At 41.1% G+C, this 18,023-nt stretch overlaps 1 protein-coding gene across 1 annotated transcript in view; it reads right to left on the reverse strand.

The window, feature by feature from the left end:
* Window positions 1–18,023, reverse strand: part of si:ch211-246m6.5 (von Willebrand factor D and EGF domain-containing protein) — a 118,044-nt gene that overhangs the window by 51,936 nt on the left and 48,085 nt on the right. The window contains 3 exon segments of the mRNA XM_036564294.1: window positions 3,720–3,856; window positions 16,469–16,600; window positions 17,340–17,728. Of these exon segments, the coding sequence (XP_036420187.1) occupies window positions 3,720–3,856; window positions 16,469–16,600; window positions 17,340–17,728 (658 nt within the window).

Here is an 18,023-nt window from a genome sequence, read left to right on the forward strand (position 1 = left end):
ATGTAGTTGCTATTGTAGCCCAGGGGGTCACTAGAGTGTTGCTACGTGGTTACTATGCTATTTTAGGTAGATTCTAGGGTGTTGCTTGGTGCTTACTGTGTTATTTTAGGTGGTTGCTAGGGTGTTGCTAGGTGTTTGCTACTGTATCCCATGTGGTTACTGTAGTGTTGGTATATAGTTGCTATTGTATCCCAGGTGGTTGCTATGGTGTTGTTAGGTGGTTGCTGTGGTATCCCAAGTGGTTGCTAGGGGGTTGCTAGGTGATTGCTATGCCACCTTTCAAACTCTCTCGAAAGGAATATTATAGAAGTGATTACTGAGCTTAAGCAAATTTCAGATGGTTGCTAGGGTGTTGGCACGTGTTTGCTACAGTATACCAGTGGTTGCTAGGGCATTGCCAGGTGGTTGCTATGCTATCCCCAGTGGTTGCTGTAGTGTTGGTATGTAGTTGCTATTGTATCCCAGGTGGTTGCTATGGTGTTGCTAGGTGGTTGCTGTGGTATCCCAAGTGGTTGCTGTGGTGTTGCTTGGTGGTTGCTATGTCACCACTCATAAACCGCCTCTAATGAAATATTATAGAGGTGATCACTTAGCTTAAGCAAATTTCAGATGGTTGTTAGGGTGTTAGAAGGTGGTTACTATGGTATTTTAGATGGTTGCTAGGGTGTTGTTAGGTGTTTGCTAGGTATCCCAAGTGGTTGCTAGGTGGTTGCTATGGTATCCCCAGTGGTTGCTAGGGTGTTGCCAGGTGGTTGCTATGGTATCCCCAGTGGTTGCTAAGATGTTGTTAAGCAGTTGCTATAGTGTCCTGGGTGGCTGCTAAGGTGGTTGCTAGGGTGTTGCTGTAAGGTTGCTATGGTAGCCCAGACGGTTTCTGTCCATCTTTCCACCGTGAGAAGACGACTCAGCGCTGTGGGTCTGAAAGGATGTGTAGCTGATCAAGAAGAACCTCACTGAGAAAAGGAGACGGACACATCAAACAAAGAAGCTGAACAATGGACTGACCACCCCAGAGTCCAGACCTCAACACCACTGAATGTGTTTGATTACTTCAGAAAATGATCAACCAGCTTCTAAGACTGAACTTTGGTGGTGTGTCTGCAGATTCTTTGAGGAGCTGAAAGTGAGTCTCCTGAAAAGAATGGAAGCTGGAATAAAGGGAGAGCGATTCACTGACTCACTGACTCACTGACTCACACAGCTGAGAGCAGATTTAGCTGTTGAGGCTTCTGATGTTTTCTGCTTCTTTTCCTGATGCTGAAAAAATGAATAACTCATTTGTTTTGAGTGGATATTATACACTGTATGAAGTGAGAGGTTTAAAAGTTGCAGATTGAGTCTTTAGAGTCCGGTCCCTCTGCGTAATTCCCCGTTTTTCTGATATTTGCTCTGTTTATTACTCCTGAGATCGTCCACTCCTCCTGCTCCTCTTCAGCGCACCGTGTTAATTATGAATGGAGACAGATGGCAAGTGGATATTAAACACACTTACGCCACCACTCATAAACTCTCTCTAATGGAATACTATCCAGGACGGCTTCAGTAAGGAGAAAAGTAAGAGTCACGAAAATAAGGGAGATTAAGTGCTTAAGAAATGAAGTTGCTGATATACACAGCCTGAGGGACTGAATTAAATCCAGCCTTGACACTCTGACCCTTAACCTCCACTGCTGAAGAGAACTGTTCGGTGCTTTATTTCAACAAAAGATTGTTAATATTGGGTATGAATGTCAATTCTAACACTCTTAATAAAAGTTCCAGTCTGGCTTTCAGGGTCATCACAGCACAGAAACCGCATTAATTGAACTCTTAAAGTCTTAAAGTTGTTGACCACAAAACATTACTTGGCTCCAAAGCTGGGTGACTCACTGTAGCTCCATCTTAACCTTTCTTATCAATCTTATCGAAGTGGTCGAGAGCACCATGTTGCACTTCGTGCTTGTCCTTTGTACTGTGGCGTACCTCAAGGCTCAGTCTCGGGGCCAATTCATTTTCCTTTATTTTACCAGGAAGGCCAACTGAGATCAAAGAATCCTTTTTACGAGAGAGACCTGGCCGTACAGACTCACAACATATTAAAATATAATATCTACAACATATAAAACATGGTGCACAGAAGAGCTCAAAGGCCTCTGAAGGAAAACAACCACATCTCATTCACCACATTCTTTAGGATGCTCTTACAATTTTTCAGTGGATGTAGTCTATCTAGTTTGAGATCTTTCTGTAGAGGTAAGCTGGAACTTTACCCAGTGTTGCTTTATAAATACAAATATACCAGTGCTGTTTTTGCGAGTGGTCAATGATGTCCAGCCCACCAATTCATAAGAAATGCAATGGTGAGTAAGAGAATTTGCATTTTTGGTAAAGACACTGATGCATGGTACCCTGAATCAATGCATATACAATATACCACCGTAATCAATCACAGGCAGAAAATTAGCTTCCATAAATTTTTCTTAGCATTAAAAGTAAAACAAGATTTATTTCTAACATAAAAATCAATACAGTTTAATCAGTTTAATCAATTACTTTTTACTTGAGCCCTGCCACTTATTATTATTATTATTATTATTATTACTGTCCTGACATATCTCTGACATAACTATGACATAAACATGTCCTGGAAGATGTAAAATGCAGTCATGACCGATTTTCTTCGTTCATAAATAGTTATAAATATGATTTTAACTATTTTCATTTTGTAACGCTGTTTCTAAGCATACTCTAATAATGCAAAGGCTGTAATATTGTACTATAATTAATTCTTTGATGATTAATAAACGATACAAGTGTCACTCTCCATTATAATACCTTTTACGCAGATGATCTGTACATAATTATAGAGCACCTACAACGTTTATTAACAATCGTAAAAACATTTTGAACATTTAAAATAGAGTAATTGATATTTGAGGTGTTAAATGTTGTACTGTTCGTGTCTGTCAGTGTGCAGCCTAATATACTGCATAGCTGTTATAATTTCAGGATGAGCTTCCTGCCCTGGAAGATTAATTATGCACCACTTATGTATTCCAAGCATATTTGGACACAGCAGAACAAACAAATGTACAAAACAATAGTCAGACAATTTTAAAATTTTTAAAAATTAACAATAGAGAAAAGTAAGAAATTAAACTTCTTAAATTGCAGTAACGTGTCTGTGCTTGTGTAATAGTACAGCTGCTTTATGATGGTGCACAGGTCTTTATCCACTTATAAAACATTATAATGAATGAATGTTCATGTTTATGAATCATTATTAGAGTTAATAAATATACTTACAAAGCGTTGTTAGCAAGTTACAGTATTATAAGCGCATTACTAATAGCTTATGAATATGCGCTTCATGGACATGAATCTTCAAGGGTTCTTTAGTAAAGGCAATGGTTCAACTTGGAACCATGAGATCTAAATAGAACCATTTCATGTTTAAATTGTTCTTTTCATGGTGAAATGATTCCTCAGATTGATGGAGAATGTGTTGTATATGTTCTATATAGCAGCAAATACTGTTATGGGTATGACGTCAAGCCTTTAACAACAGAAGAACCCTTTTTAGTACGATTTAGAACCATACACAACACATTCTCCATCAATCTGAAGAACATTCCACCATGAAAAGAACGATTTAAGCTTGCAAACCGCTGCCTTTGACTAAAGAACCCTTGAAGAACCATCTTTATTAGTGAGTAGAGAGTGTTAGAAGGCGTTCTGACCGTGAGTTTGGTGACAAAGCAGGTGAGCTTCGGCGAGTCGATGAAGCCGAGTCCAAACACTCTCACGCTGTCGCAGTCCAGCGCGCGGACATCACACACTCCGCCGTTCTCCAGGTCGGTCAGCTCCACCGGCTGGCCTGCAAACACACACACACACACACACACACATTACATTCAGCACTGCAGGGTTTAATCAGCTCTATCACATTTATTACTGATTATATTACAGCTTATGATTCACATTTCGCAGAACAAATCTCAGAACAATCACGCTGAAGTTTGTCTATTAACCATTTCTGAGTCATAGCTCCCTGAAACAGGTGGAGAAACTGTGTTGAAAGTGCAGATTCTAAACTTTCAGTCCAGATCACGTTAGTGTCTGTAAGTAGAAGAGGAAATATATTATTATTTTTTATATTTTATATATATTTTATTTATTATTTTTTATTTTTTTCAGTTTTTGACATAATTTGAAAAAACACAATCTTTATGGCTCCCGAGTGGCGCAACCGTCTAAGCGTTGGCCCTCATCAGGAGATCGCGAGTTCGATCCCTGGTGATGCTACAGCCGTCCGTAGCCGGGAGTCCAAGAGAGCACAATTGGCCTCACTCTCTCTGGGTGGGTGGGATGGCTGCCTTTCTCCCCCCATCACTCAGTGCGATGCTAGTCAGCACAGGCGTCTGTTAGCTGACGTAACAGATCTGGCGGTTGGCGCTTTCCTCCGAGCGCGTTCGGCTGTCCAGTGACGTTGCGTGAGTGGCAGTTCGAAAAGATGCGGTGGCTGGTTTCACAGGACTCAGAGGAAGCCTGTGTTAGCCTTCACCCTCCTAGCGTTGATAGCATCGTGTGATTGGGGGAGTCCTAACTAGCGGGTGGAATTGGCAAAGACTAAATTGGGGAGAAAAGCTGGGTAAAACAATCTTTATATTGTGTGTAAATTTCATAAAGAATGGATCAAAAGAAACGACATAAAATAACTTGGAAAAACGTTACAGTACATTAAAAATAAAGAGTTTTTTGGAGATACAAAGTTTTGTTCCGACAGCAGTGATATGATGAAGTTATTGTTGTGTGTGCAGCCTCGTTTTTCACAAACACAAAAAACAACCTTCACGTTTTTTGCTGCTTTTACCATTTTTTGATTCTGAAGTGGTTCAGAGACAAAATCATCCATTCAGATTAGAAATTTAATGTAAATGTAATGAATTATGTAATTACTATATAATGAATTATGTAACTGTTTAGGGGGGTTACTGCATATTTATTATCAAGCTTTTGAACTATATAAAGTCTAGGAAATGATTAATGAACACTGAGGCAAATACCGGTTTTAAACAGGGAATTCCACCAATTTTTAAAATTCCCCCATAACTCAGTGTGTGAGATGTAATCAGAGAGATTCAGAGAAGTTTGGTGTGAAATGGTTCAGATGTCTTTACAGTGGTGGTGATAGGAACCAGGGGTCGCCATGACTACAACACTAATATAGACATTTTATTTACTATCCAGAACCACCAGTGAACCTACACGAGTCTTCTGAGTTTATATGGAATGTTGATGATGGAAAATAGTGGAAAATCTGAAATAATAAGTTTTCTTTGGGGATTATTTTGCCTCACAGCGCCCTGCATGTATCCCTCCACCATGAATGGAGTTTATTCTCAAAACTATCATAAAACAGTGTCTCAGTCATCAGGCAGTGAATTCATAACCATTTACTGTAGGAACTTTCTGTGAGGAGCTTTTAAACCACTCTGAATGACTTTGTTTAAAAGTTTAATTATGCAGACATTTTTAAAAACACATGGAATTCTATGATACGAATGTCAGTTCTTAATGGTCGACAGTAAACAGCAGATTTTCACAGTCTTAAATATTATAAGTATTCCAGCACTGGGGGCGGAGCTACCATGGTTTTGCTTTTTTTGTTAAACATCTCTTATTTTTGTTTAACAAAGAGAGCAAACACACACACACACACACACACACACACACACACACACACACACACACACACATGTACGGTCACACACTCCCCAGATGTAAATGTGTTTCTCGTTGGTGTGATGTGAGACACTTTGATAAGGTCGAATCTGAATCTCGGTGCTTCTTCACGCTTCATCCTAAATGTCATTTGTTTCTCGTGGCACAACCCGACTCCAGAAATCCCCCCTCCCCGGACCGCCCATCCGCCCACACACACAGCAGCTCCAAATACAGTTCCATTAGTGTGTGTGTGTGTGTGTGTGTGTGTGTGTGTGTGTGTGTGTGTGTGTGTGTGTGTGGTTTCGCACATTATCGACTCTTCCATACGGCGAAGAATACAAAGTTTTACTCGTGTAACGGAAATAGTTGACGTGCCGAATCTTCCAGTGGGTTTTTACAGGTTCATGCTTAGGGTCTCGAGCCACTAGGGGGCCACCTTGAGCAAATATGACAAAATCTAGACAGCTGTTTTGATTCACGGTGGGAACTTTACTAGGGGCACAGCAAGACCAACTAATTTTACAATAGAACCTTTTCACAAGAAACGGAAGAGCATAAACTGCTCTCGACATGAAGTGTCATTTTTTAATATATTTTAGTCTGGAAATGCCGAGAAAGCAGGACAGTGTGCTGAGGGGTGGAAGTGCGGTTGCATCATACAATACAACCAATTTAAGCACCTGCAGAGGTTTCATGTCAAAGAGTACCAGTAGTTCATGTCAACAGACAGGAAGACAACCAGGCAGCGACTCTCGCTGATCACAGAGAAGCTGCCCAGCTTCATTATACTTGATGACCAACCACAGCCTGTTGAAGCACTTAGAGCCCAGGAATAACCTGCCATCCAGAACATACATTTCAGAGACGGCGATACCTGAACTGCACAACCGGGTGTCATCACAGTTAGTGGTGCAGTTAGATGTTAAAACCATGAGCTTCACAGCTGATATTTGGACCTCAGATGTGAGTCCAGTCTGTACTGGTATCGGATATTAGAGTTGTGTATCCGAATCGGATCAGAACTGAAAAAAACGTGGATCGACCCCTCAATACATACAACCTTCCTCTGTCGTGAATCTATTATAACGTGTCATTTCTCCGTCTGTGTTCTGATTTATGCATTTCTGTCATGTTTTCTCATCTGTTTGGTTTATTTGATGTTGACATTTCATGTTGTAATCTGTGAGCATCTTTGGGTCTTTGAAAATCAGTATATCGCTGCTGTCGGAAGAAAACCCCGTATCTCCATTTTTGACGTTTTTCAGATTTTGACATAATTTGAAAATACCAGTTGTCCTTTACATTGGGTGTAAATTTCATGATGAATGGACCAAAACAAATGACCTAAAAGGACTTCTGGTTCCATTGACTTACATTAAAAGTAAAGCAGGTTTTTTCCTTCTCCTGTAAAGTTACCATTTTGGAGATATGAGGTTTTCTTCCGACAACAGTGATATACATGTCATGTATGGTTATTGTTGTTGTTATTATTTTTAAAACACAAAAACAAAGCAGCTCCATACAGACATGGAGTGACCAGTTTGGTGTGGAGGAACTCCAGTGATCTGCACTGAGCCCTGACCTCAACCCCACTGAACACCTTTGGGATGAACTGGAACGCTGATTGTTTCACAGTCAGCAAAGAGAAAAAATGTAATTTAGCAGACAGTACAGGTCACTTTCTAACACAGGTCAGGGAAGTTATGCACAGATAATGGCGCTTTGAGTGGAATGTCAAACTGTCCTTCGCGGCGAATGTTCCCAGACTGAAAGTTAGGAATTCAAAGAATGCCAATGTGTGAAAACTGCAGACATTCAACAGCCCAATAAAGGCACTCAAGTACATCAGCAGTGAAAAACAAGTCAGCGCCACGTGAAGCTGAGGCAGCCGACATCCACACTCCAGTAAAAGTGTTACTGTAATGAAATAATGACTTGACTAATGTCTAAAGGCCTAAAAAGTCCTGGTGTACTTTAGTGGAAGTTCTTAGTATGTCCATCCTTCTATCAGCAGAGGGTTTGAATGGCTCTGTTCTTCTATTTCGGGATTCTTTTGGTGTAAAATAAAACCCTAAAGCTGTAAAGCGAGAGGAGTGATCAACAGCAAAGCAGAACAGGAACTGAACCAACACAACACAATGAAATTAAACCCAAAAAACAGAATGAGGAGCTAAATGTTAATGACTAGCCCAGGGGCTGCAACCCAAATGTTAGGAAGAGCCATTTTCTCCTTTCAACAAAAATCAAACCACTTTGGGAGCCACAGCATTTTATGTCCATTTTACCATCTTAGCTGTAAATATGTCTCAGTATGTGCTGATGAACTAAAATAGGCTAAAAAATATAAACAAAAACTCAGACTTGCTTTGCTCTGCTTTAATCTTCAGCTCAGCTACAGCCGCTTTTCTCACATCTCCAGCAGGAAACTTTTCCTCAAAAGTAGAACAGTTTCTTGTAAAACGTCTCTCAACATTGGACTTTTTACGAGGCCGAAGTCGCTTCTCATTCGCCAGCTTCTTGTTGAATTTTTCTGTGCCACCTTAAATGAAGTATGCAGAATGTAACTGCTGCACCATTTAAGGTGAAACAGGAAAATTCGAACAAGAAGCTGGAGAAGTTTCTCGCTGCAGATTAAACGTATCAGGAAACCAGCTGGAGTGATTATAAACACTAATAAGTCCATTCATCTCCAAATCATCGATGTTCGTCTTAAATCTCTCTCTTTGCTGTTTCGTTAGATACTAGCTGGGCGAGACTGTTGTCTGTGTTGCTATGGTGACCAGCAGTCTGCGCTGATCTTCAGGGTTAAAGGGTGAATCAGCAGTTCTACATTAACTCCAGAGTTTAAGACCATTTATTGTTAAACTGTGTTGAACGATCAGCAGAGCTTTATTTTACTGTAAAGGAGGATTATTTTAGTTTTACCTACATATCTAATCGCACGCGGCTCCGGAGCTGCGTGTTGCCGACCCCTGGACTAGATGAACTAAACAAGTAATAATTTTACTCACTAATTTATTTGAGTAGAGGTAAAAGTACTACCAATTAAAAAAAAAAAAAACAGTAGTACAAATCCTTTAATAAATCAGATATTTACATAGAACTCTGGTTGAACTCTGGGCTGGTTACTAGCACTGGAGCTACGAGGCTAATAAAGCAAGTAATGGAAGCTTATTGTTGCTGTCCAAAGAAAAACCAAGAACCTCCAAAATGTTAAGTTTACATCAGAGGTCAAAAACATTCTTAACCTTCCATGCAAGTCAGTGAAAAGAGATTTTATTCAGAGCATTTCTATTGGTCCATTCATTAGGCAATTTTCACACAGTGTAAAGGACAGCTGCTGGGCTCAAACGATGATAAATAAAAATAGAAAAAAATGGAGATGTATGTTTTTCCTTGGACAGCGATGTCATACCGATGATGCTAGCATGCTAATCATGCCTCAAACCATATCAATGTGTTAAACAGACTTGATTCTGTGGTTTCTGACACTGTATGCCTCACTGTTATCTATAAACATGGACTAAAGTACAGTCATACATTCTGTCTTCACTTCTGCTTTAGCAATGCTAATGTGTTTTTATCCACTTTTCAGTGGTTTGGTGTGAAACGCTCCGTTCTAGAGTCAGAACTGTTCACAGTGGTGGTGATAGGAACCAGACGTCCACCTCTAAAAGCTCCCCCACAGAAAGTTCCTACATGAAATGGTTATGAATTCACTGCCTGATGACTGAGACACTGTTTTATGATAGTTTAGAGAACTTAAACTCCATTCATGGTGGAGGGATACATGCAGGGTGCTGTGAGGCAAAATAGTCCCCAAAGAAAACTTATTATTTCAGATTTTCCACTATTTTCCATCATCAACATTCATATAGACTCAGAAGACTCGTGTAGGTTCACTGGTGGTTCTGGATAGTAAATAAAATGTCTATATTTGTGTTGTAGTCATGGCGACCCCTGGTTCCTATCGCCACCACTTCATGCAAAAGTACATTAAATTCAGTCTCCCTAACAGGTGGAATTAGCGAGCTGTGCTAGCGTTAGCCGTGATCAATACCCGAGCCAGGCTTAGCTCCCGGTAAATCAGCTTTAATATTTTTTTCTCCCCTTCATTTCCAAAGCACAGCCCTCCGCCGCCTGCCTCGCATCTCTGAGGACGCAAATGAATTCACAGACGCAGACTCAAAATAGAGACACTTAGACGGAATGCTAAGCTAGGCTGAAAGCTGGGTTAAAGCTAAAGGGCCCGGCTGGTTCTCCAGGGGAAGGGAAGGGATGAGTGATATTGAAGTAAATGAGTGCTATCTCCAGTTCTCCATCTCTTTCTCTCTCTGGAGGAGCAACATTCAGGCACTTACATGCATAACCAGCTTCCGTTTTGTCCCAGGCTAACTCCACAAGCTTTTTAGTGCGCTCATAAAATCTAACGCTGTGTTTAAAAAGGGAGAGGTTTACTTGCTCCTCCTGCAGCCTCTGCACCAAGCCCACTAATTAAAAAATACAGACAGCCTTATACACCCCCGGGTAATATACACCGTCCACTCTATCAGCTCCACTGACCACATAGTTTCACTCTGTAGTTCTACAGTTATAGACTGTAGTCCATCCGTTTCTCTGCACCCTGTTCTTCAGTGGTCAGGACCCCCATGGACCCTCACAGAGCAGGTACTATTTGGGTGGTGGGTCATTCTCAGCACTGCGGTAACACTGATGTGGTGGTGGTGTGTTAGTGTGTGTTGTGCTGGTCTGAGTGGATCAGACACAGCAGTGCTGCTGGAGTTTTTAAACACCTCAGTGTCGCTGCTGGACTGAGAATAGTCCACAAACCAAAAATATCCAGCCAACAGCGTCCTGTGGGCAGCGTCCTGTGACCACTGATGAAGGACTAGAGGATGACCAACACAAACTGCGCAGCAGCAGATGAGCTATCGTCTCTGACTTTACATCTACATGGTGGACCGACAAGGTAGGAGTGTCTAATAGAGTGGACAGTGAGTGGACACAGTGTTTAAAAACTCCAGCAGCACTGCTGTGTCTGATCCACTCGTACCAGCGCAACACACACTAACACATCACCACCATGTCAGCGTTACTGCAGTGCTGAGAATGACCCCCCTGCTCTGTGGGGATCCTGTGGGGGTCCTGACTACTGACTACTGAAGAACAGGGTAACAGAGAAACAGATGGACTACAGTCTGTAACTGTAGAGCTACAGAGTGAAACTATATGGTCAGTGGAGCTGATACAGTGGACAAGCCAGAGCTGATGAGAAACAAATCATGAAGTTGTCCAAGATGTACAGTTTTCCATCCTACAGTGGTCAGTCAGGCATGAAGGTCACTTTCTACACTGCAACTGCAGAAGTCCATGTGATGGGACTGAGTGCAGGAACAGGCTCGAGTGGAGCTGAAATAAACAGAGCAGGCTGTAAAGCTGGAGGCCTGGCTGGCTGTAAACACAGCGACGGGCTTCAGAGGAACAGGCCTGATGGATCTTTCTGCGCCGTGTGATCAGTCGGCCAATTAAACAGATTTATCCTGCCACCCTGGTCCCGGAGCAGACGCCGTAAATCAGAGCGATCCCACTGAGGGGGCAGAAGTGCGCAGCTCCGTTATAAACGACTCCCATCGCCACTCTTAAAGCGATAGTTCGGGCACATTTACTCCTCTTATTCGTCCTCTAAATGTGGTCGATCGGCCAGGACGCGTTTGGCGTCTGAGGTTGGTTCCTTTGGTTTTAGCCCTGGAGCTACGAGGCTAATGTAGCTAACAGGCAAAGTCTATGCACCACCAATTAGCATGGTGCTAACTGCATGCCTGCACCAAAAATGGACAAAAGGTACAAAATTCAGCCTTCAAAACAGCCACAATGATATACATAAAGCATTTATAAGGCATTGTATGGCATACATAAGATATATATATATATAGTCACTGTTGTCGGTAGAAAACCTTGTATCTCCCAAATGGTAACTTTACAGGAGAAGGAAAAAACCTACTTTACTTTTAATGTAAGTCAAGGGAACCAGACTTTTTTCCAGGTCATTTTGGGCCGTTTCTTTTAGTCCAGTCATCATGAAATTTACACACGATGTAAAGAACAACATTTTCAAACAATGTCAAAAACTGAAAAACGTCAAAAATGGAGATACAAGGTTTTCTCCCGACAGCGGCGATATAACACTTTATAGAGCATTGGGCTTTAAGTGAACTTAACACAGGACATAGAACTTCAGTAATTTGTGTTCAATAGTAAATTTATCGAGAGAAAACAAACAAGCAGTGTTTCACATCCTGCACTCTGAGAGAAACACTCAGGGCATGAAGTCAACAAAACTAGCTTAAAGCTATTGCTAATGTTAGCTATCACTGTGGTCGGGACAAAACTCTGTATCTCCATTTTTGTTGTTTTTCAGTTTTTGACACAATTTGAAAACGCCTGTTGTTCTTTACATTGTGTGTAAATTTTATGATGAATGGACTAAAAGAAACGACTCAAAATGACTTGGAAAAATGTCTGGTTCCATTGACTTACACCTATCATCTCTGACTTTACATCTACAAGGTGGACCGACAAGGTAGGAGTGTCTAATAGAGTGGACAGTGAGTGGACACAGTGTTAAAAAAACTACAGCAGCACTGCTGTGTCTGATCCACTCAGACCAGCACAACACACACTAACACACCACCACCACATCAGTGTTACTGCAGTGCTGAGAATGATCCACCACCCAAATAGTACCTGCTCTGTGAGGGTCCATGGGGGTTCTGACCACTGAAGAACAGGGTAAAAGGGGGCTAACAAAGTATCAGAGAAACAGATGGACTACAGTCTGTAACTGTAGAACTACAGAGTGAAACTATATGGTCAGTGGAGCTGATAAAATGGACAATGAGCGTAGAAACAAGGAGGTGGTCAGAATGTTATGCCTGCTTTTTTGTCCCTACATTGTAAAGCAACCTTGGGTTTGTGAAAAGTACTAAGTGTAATGTATCACTACTATTATTATTAATAAGCCTGGAATTTTAAGGGGTTCAGTAATGAATTATTTTTGGTGCCAGATCCACCAAAAATCAGCCCTTGTTCTCTCACTCCATACAAATTCTTCTCCCATGTCCTGGAAGAGATTATACCCAACAACTGTTTCCCTGGATGTACGCCTGGGTCTGCCGGGGGGCTGTTTTCCAAGCGAGAATCAGTGAGAGTCTTGGGTTTGGACACCGTTAGCTTAGCTTAGCTTAGCATGGGGATCTCTCAGTAATAAAAGGCCTAGCTGGTAGAGCTAAAAGCCTTTCAGCGGTTTAGCAGTCCGGCCCCCAGTCAAGGACTTCCACAGCTTCACCACAAAGGAGCTTCAGCACAAACACAAGTCACCATCTGTCCCGTCTCTGGCGATACTTGCGCCGAGACGGAGTTACATGAAATGAGTTTAGGGACTTGAGATAACGCCATCCAATGGAAAATGTAATTAAGAGCCATATTTTAGGCATATGAGGTATGATAGCAGAGATATTGGGCTTGATTAAAAGAACAGGGCCAGAAAAGGATTTTGATCCAAAGCCACTGAGATGCTCCAGCAACTTCACCACCATCTGTGAAAAGCAGCTGCGGTGGAAAGCGTCCCCCTACCCGTTTAATTAAACACGTTTTGGCTTCCAAGCTTAAAAAAAAAAAAAAAAAAACATACTGTCCCACAGTAAGACACGCAAAAGACAGCAGATTAAATTTAGAACAAAACACCTGCGTTTAGGGAGCTTTCATAATTCATCGCTTATGTTCATCTGAGTCGTCGCATTTCGCAGAATGAGAGCAAAACGGGTCAGTTAGAACTGCGAGTTCTAATGTTTTAACGCGTCATGAGTGAAAAAGAGACATAACTTACAATAATGTTCAAAAGTTTGGAGTCACTTTCCTGTAAACCCCAGGCTTGGACCTCGTTTATTCAATTGAGTGAAGAAAACATTAAATATACTCAACAGTTAGTTTACTAAATAAAACATAACATAATGAAATCACCATGCCACGCTGGTCTCTCCTTACTGCTGTGATATTAAACAACATCCGGAAACGACGCCGACTTCTCTGGGCTCAAGCTCATCTGAGATGGAATGTTGCACAGTGGAAATGTTGTGGTCTGATGAGTCAACCTTTCAGACTGCTAATGGAAATAATGGTTCTCAAAAAAGAAAAGGACCATGCAGATTGTTACCAATGTAAAGTTCAGTCATGTTGTAAAGGTGTGTTAGTGAGTTCTTCGCACAAACCGAGGGGTACATATCATTGCTGTCCGATGAAAAGAACCAGCTGTCCTTTACGTTGTGTAGAAATTTAATGATGAATGGACCAATATAATTGCTCTAAAATCACTTGGAACAAAATCTCTTTACATTTACTTACATTGAAAGGTGAAGTTCATATTTTGGAGAGGAAAAACTTTTCATTGGACAGCAACAATATGCATGTTGCCTTCTAGACCACGTCTTTTTCAGGGATGTTCTTTCTGGTTTCAGCAACACAATGCCAAGCCACACTCTGCACGTGTTACAACAGCATGACGTCGTAGTGAGAGTCCAGATTATGCAAGAACAAAAAAAAACCCACTTTCACAACTGCAACAATTAAGCCCGTCCAACAAAAAACCATTAACGAGCCATTATTACACACTTCTATAACCTAATAATAGCTTCATTAGTTTGCAGTGAAGTCCCTGTAGTTATTGAATAATAAGCCTTTGTATGAGATAAACCTGGAATGTTAAGAGCTTAATCATTCCACCTTTTTAGGATGATCTTTTTTTTTTAAATTCTTTTTTATTTTGTACAACCGTTTATATATAAAAAACCAAACTATTCTTTATTTTAGATTTTAGTTGTAGTGACCTCTTTATTTTTAAGAAAGGACATCAAACAATGCTCTACAATGCTTATAAAATTTTTAGGAAAAATGTCACATATACTGTTTTTGTTTCAAGGGCTCAATTGTTGTGTTCAGCCCCCAAAAGATTGCTGAATGCTGTTAACCCCTTAAATGGCCAGGGCCCACTGGCAGGCCCAAAGCTTTACTACACACTTTTATAACCTAAGAACAGCTCAGCCAGTTTGCATTGAAGTCCCTGCAGTTACAGAATAATAAGCCTTAGTATGTAATAAGATTGGGATTTTTCAGGGTTAATAGTAAAGGTGATGTAACAGTGTTAAAGAACTGTACATTAAATATATTAAGATATAAAATATTAAATGTCTTTGAACTGTTTTTAATTGTATACAGGCGAAGCACACAGTATGTTACATCTCAGCTGTACATTATTTGCTCTGAATGATTGAGGAACATTACTGTATCAGCCTTTGCACTGGTTTTGTTTGGCAGTGAAATATGTCTATTGAAGGATTTACTGTATCTGCCCTTGTTCTGCTTTCATACGCCAGCAAATCTGAAGCTTTGAAACCCAAAAAAAGCTCCCGCGGTGGCTCAGATCCAGCTTAGACATACCTGCCTCAATTAGTCCTGCAGTCAGCATGCTCTTTAATTAGCTAATTGGTTGTGCTGTAATTAGATCTAAGCGTTTGCTTGGAAAGGCTGGGGCTCCCTGAAGGCTGGCTTTGGAAGCGCTGATCCAAAACTGATTATGAACGCAGCGCTTCTGTAATGGGGTGAGGCTCCAAATTAGACAAACTTTTCTGTTCCCCGGTTAGATTCACAAAGAAAGAAAGAGCATTTATTATAGAAAAAGCAGTTATTCTATTTGTAAGGTTAAATATTGGTAGCTCTAAACTTCTATATTAATAATATGCCCTGTTTTTAATGTATTGAAAAGCAAAGTGTGCCTGAATTTTTCTATTTCATTTCTACTCTGCTGATACTGTTTAACTCTGTGGTCTGAGGTCGTTCTCTCTCGATCTATTCATATCTTCTTAAACTCTCCTTTAAAGGCTCTTCATATCACATGATCCTCATATGTTTCATATCTAAATGCTCCGTTATCTTCATCACTACTTTCCAAAACCACTGCAGCAGCTTCAGCAGCTGTAAACTCTCTGAACGCCGTTTCACATGAGTCTCCGATGTGGACTGAATGAAGAATGAAGGGTTTCCGGCGTGATGGTCAGTCCTTAGTGATTTCCTGAGTGTCCATTGGTCAGTTTCACGCGAATGTAGACGGACACACCAATCCACCAGTTCCACACGGTGAGAGGCAGATGACGTGTATCTCAGCCCCTCTTCATAGGCTCATAACTCCGGATGTGAGTCTCGTTTGATCTCGTGATAAGATGGAATGGAAAGGGCGACTCTACAGATTCAGGAAGGGTTTGAACTGGATTTCTGAGCTGGATCATCTCAAAGATACACAAACAGGTATAGAAACAGAGAATTTGATGTGCAGGAGAGTTTGTGGACCCCAGAGGGTTAATCAATGTTGCTAACATGCCACCCTGGCTAAAATGAGGTTACTGAGTCCTAGAGGTGAAGCGATACAGCAAATTTATAATATCGCGATACTTCAAGCAATTTTCATGATACAATATGTCACGATATTTCTTTTTTCAGACATCTGATCAATTGGAACAGAGGAAAAAGAGACAGTAGTGCTACGTGTATATCAAAAACTGTGAACTGTGATTCAGTTAGGACTAATTTTGCTCTGTTTATAATGAAACATGCATGTGACATAATTTATCACGATACTGATATATATCGTCATATTGCCCAGCCCTATCGAGTCCCTCACTGTGTGTGTCGGTTTGCTATAATGGAGACTTACTGATGGTGAGGCTGCAGTCGTAGTGGCTGTATCCCGAATCGCACTGGCACCCCCACTCCATACATTTCCCCTTTCCATTACACAGGTTGGGACACCGCAGGGCCATCGCCACGTCCACCGCCGCACCGGACACTACGAGAGTCCAGGGACATATTTGTAATGCAATGTATGAAATCTTTTAGTGCTCTAACTTAGAAACGTAAGCAAACTTGCTGCAATAAACTTTCATGAGAGTCAGCAAACAAAGCAAATATCTGTTTATGTTTACTTATCAAGTTCAATCAACTCAGCATGTTTACACACTTTAAGATAAGACAGCAACATTTCCACAGTGTGTATTTGTTCAACAGACAAAACTGCTTCTGGATTTCTCATTTTAACAAAATTGGGAGGCGAATGTGCAAAAAAATTCCCATTCAGATGTTTAGAATAAGCATTTTTATTAATATGAAACAAATTTGGTGGCAGAAAATGATTAATTCTTTTACTTATTCTACAACTTTAATTTTCAAATCCAGAATAAAGTTAAAAATAAGGTTAACATCTAGAATGCCTTGTATTTAAGTATCAAGACAGCTATTATGAAAAGGAATTATTGTAAATATATGATTACAGCACTTTATTTACCATTTATTAACTTTGTATTGTTCCCAAAATAAAATACAAATACAAAAAGAATCCGTGCATTTATGATCAGACAGTATATTATTTGCCTGTTTATCATTTCGTATGTAGTGAAATATTTTACCTACTGAACATCTTCTGGGGTCTAATTTATAAAATTTAATCTACATTTTTTGTATGTTATTGTATATAAATGATTACTGTGGTTGGAAAGCCATAGCAGTATGATTCAGGACTGATCTAGTACCGGAGGCTCTGTTCTCCAGCCAGCGTCTCTCACACTCGTTCTCCAGGAAGGGGAGCAGAGCGTCCTCCCAGGCCAGGTCGTCCTTCAGCTGGAGGTCCAGCACGCAGAGGTCCACGGCCTCCTCCAGCCGCCGGCCCAGGGCCCGCCCGCAGGCCACGCCCACAGTGGAGTTCACCAGAGCCAGCCGACACAGCTCCAGAGCTTTGGAGGAGGTGAGGCCGCCAGGGGTGGGCCAGGAGGGGCGGGCAGCTGGGCGGCCTGAGGACAGGTGGTCATCCGGAAAGAAATACGCCAGATTCTCCAGATCAATGTGACCGAGAGTCTGGAGACCCTGAAGGCGGTCCTGCCTTTTATACCTGTGACCAGAAGAGGGGTCAGGAACGGCCTCTCTGTAGATAGACAGATAGATAGATAGATAGACAGACAGACAGACAGATAGTTAGACAGATAGACAGACAGACAGACACATAGATAGATGGGTAGATAGATAGATAGACAGATAGATAGATAGATAGATAGATAGACAGGCAGATAGTTAGACAGACAGACAGACAGACACATAGATAGATAGATAGATAGATAGATAGATAGATAGATAGACAGGCAGATAGACAGACAGACAGATAGTTAGACAGACAGACACATAGATAGATGGGTAGATAGACAGATAGATAGGCAGATAGA

Source organism: Colossoma macropomum, unplaced genomic scaffold, assembly GCF_904425465.1.
Source record: "Colossoma macropomum unplaced genomic scaffold, Colossoma_macropomum, whole genome shotgun sequence".
Lineage (NCBI taxonomy): Eukaryota > Metazoa > Chordata > Actinopteri > Characiformes > Serrasalmidae > Colossoma > Colossoma macropomum.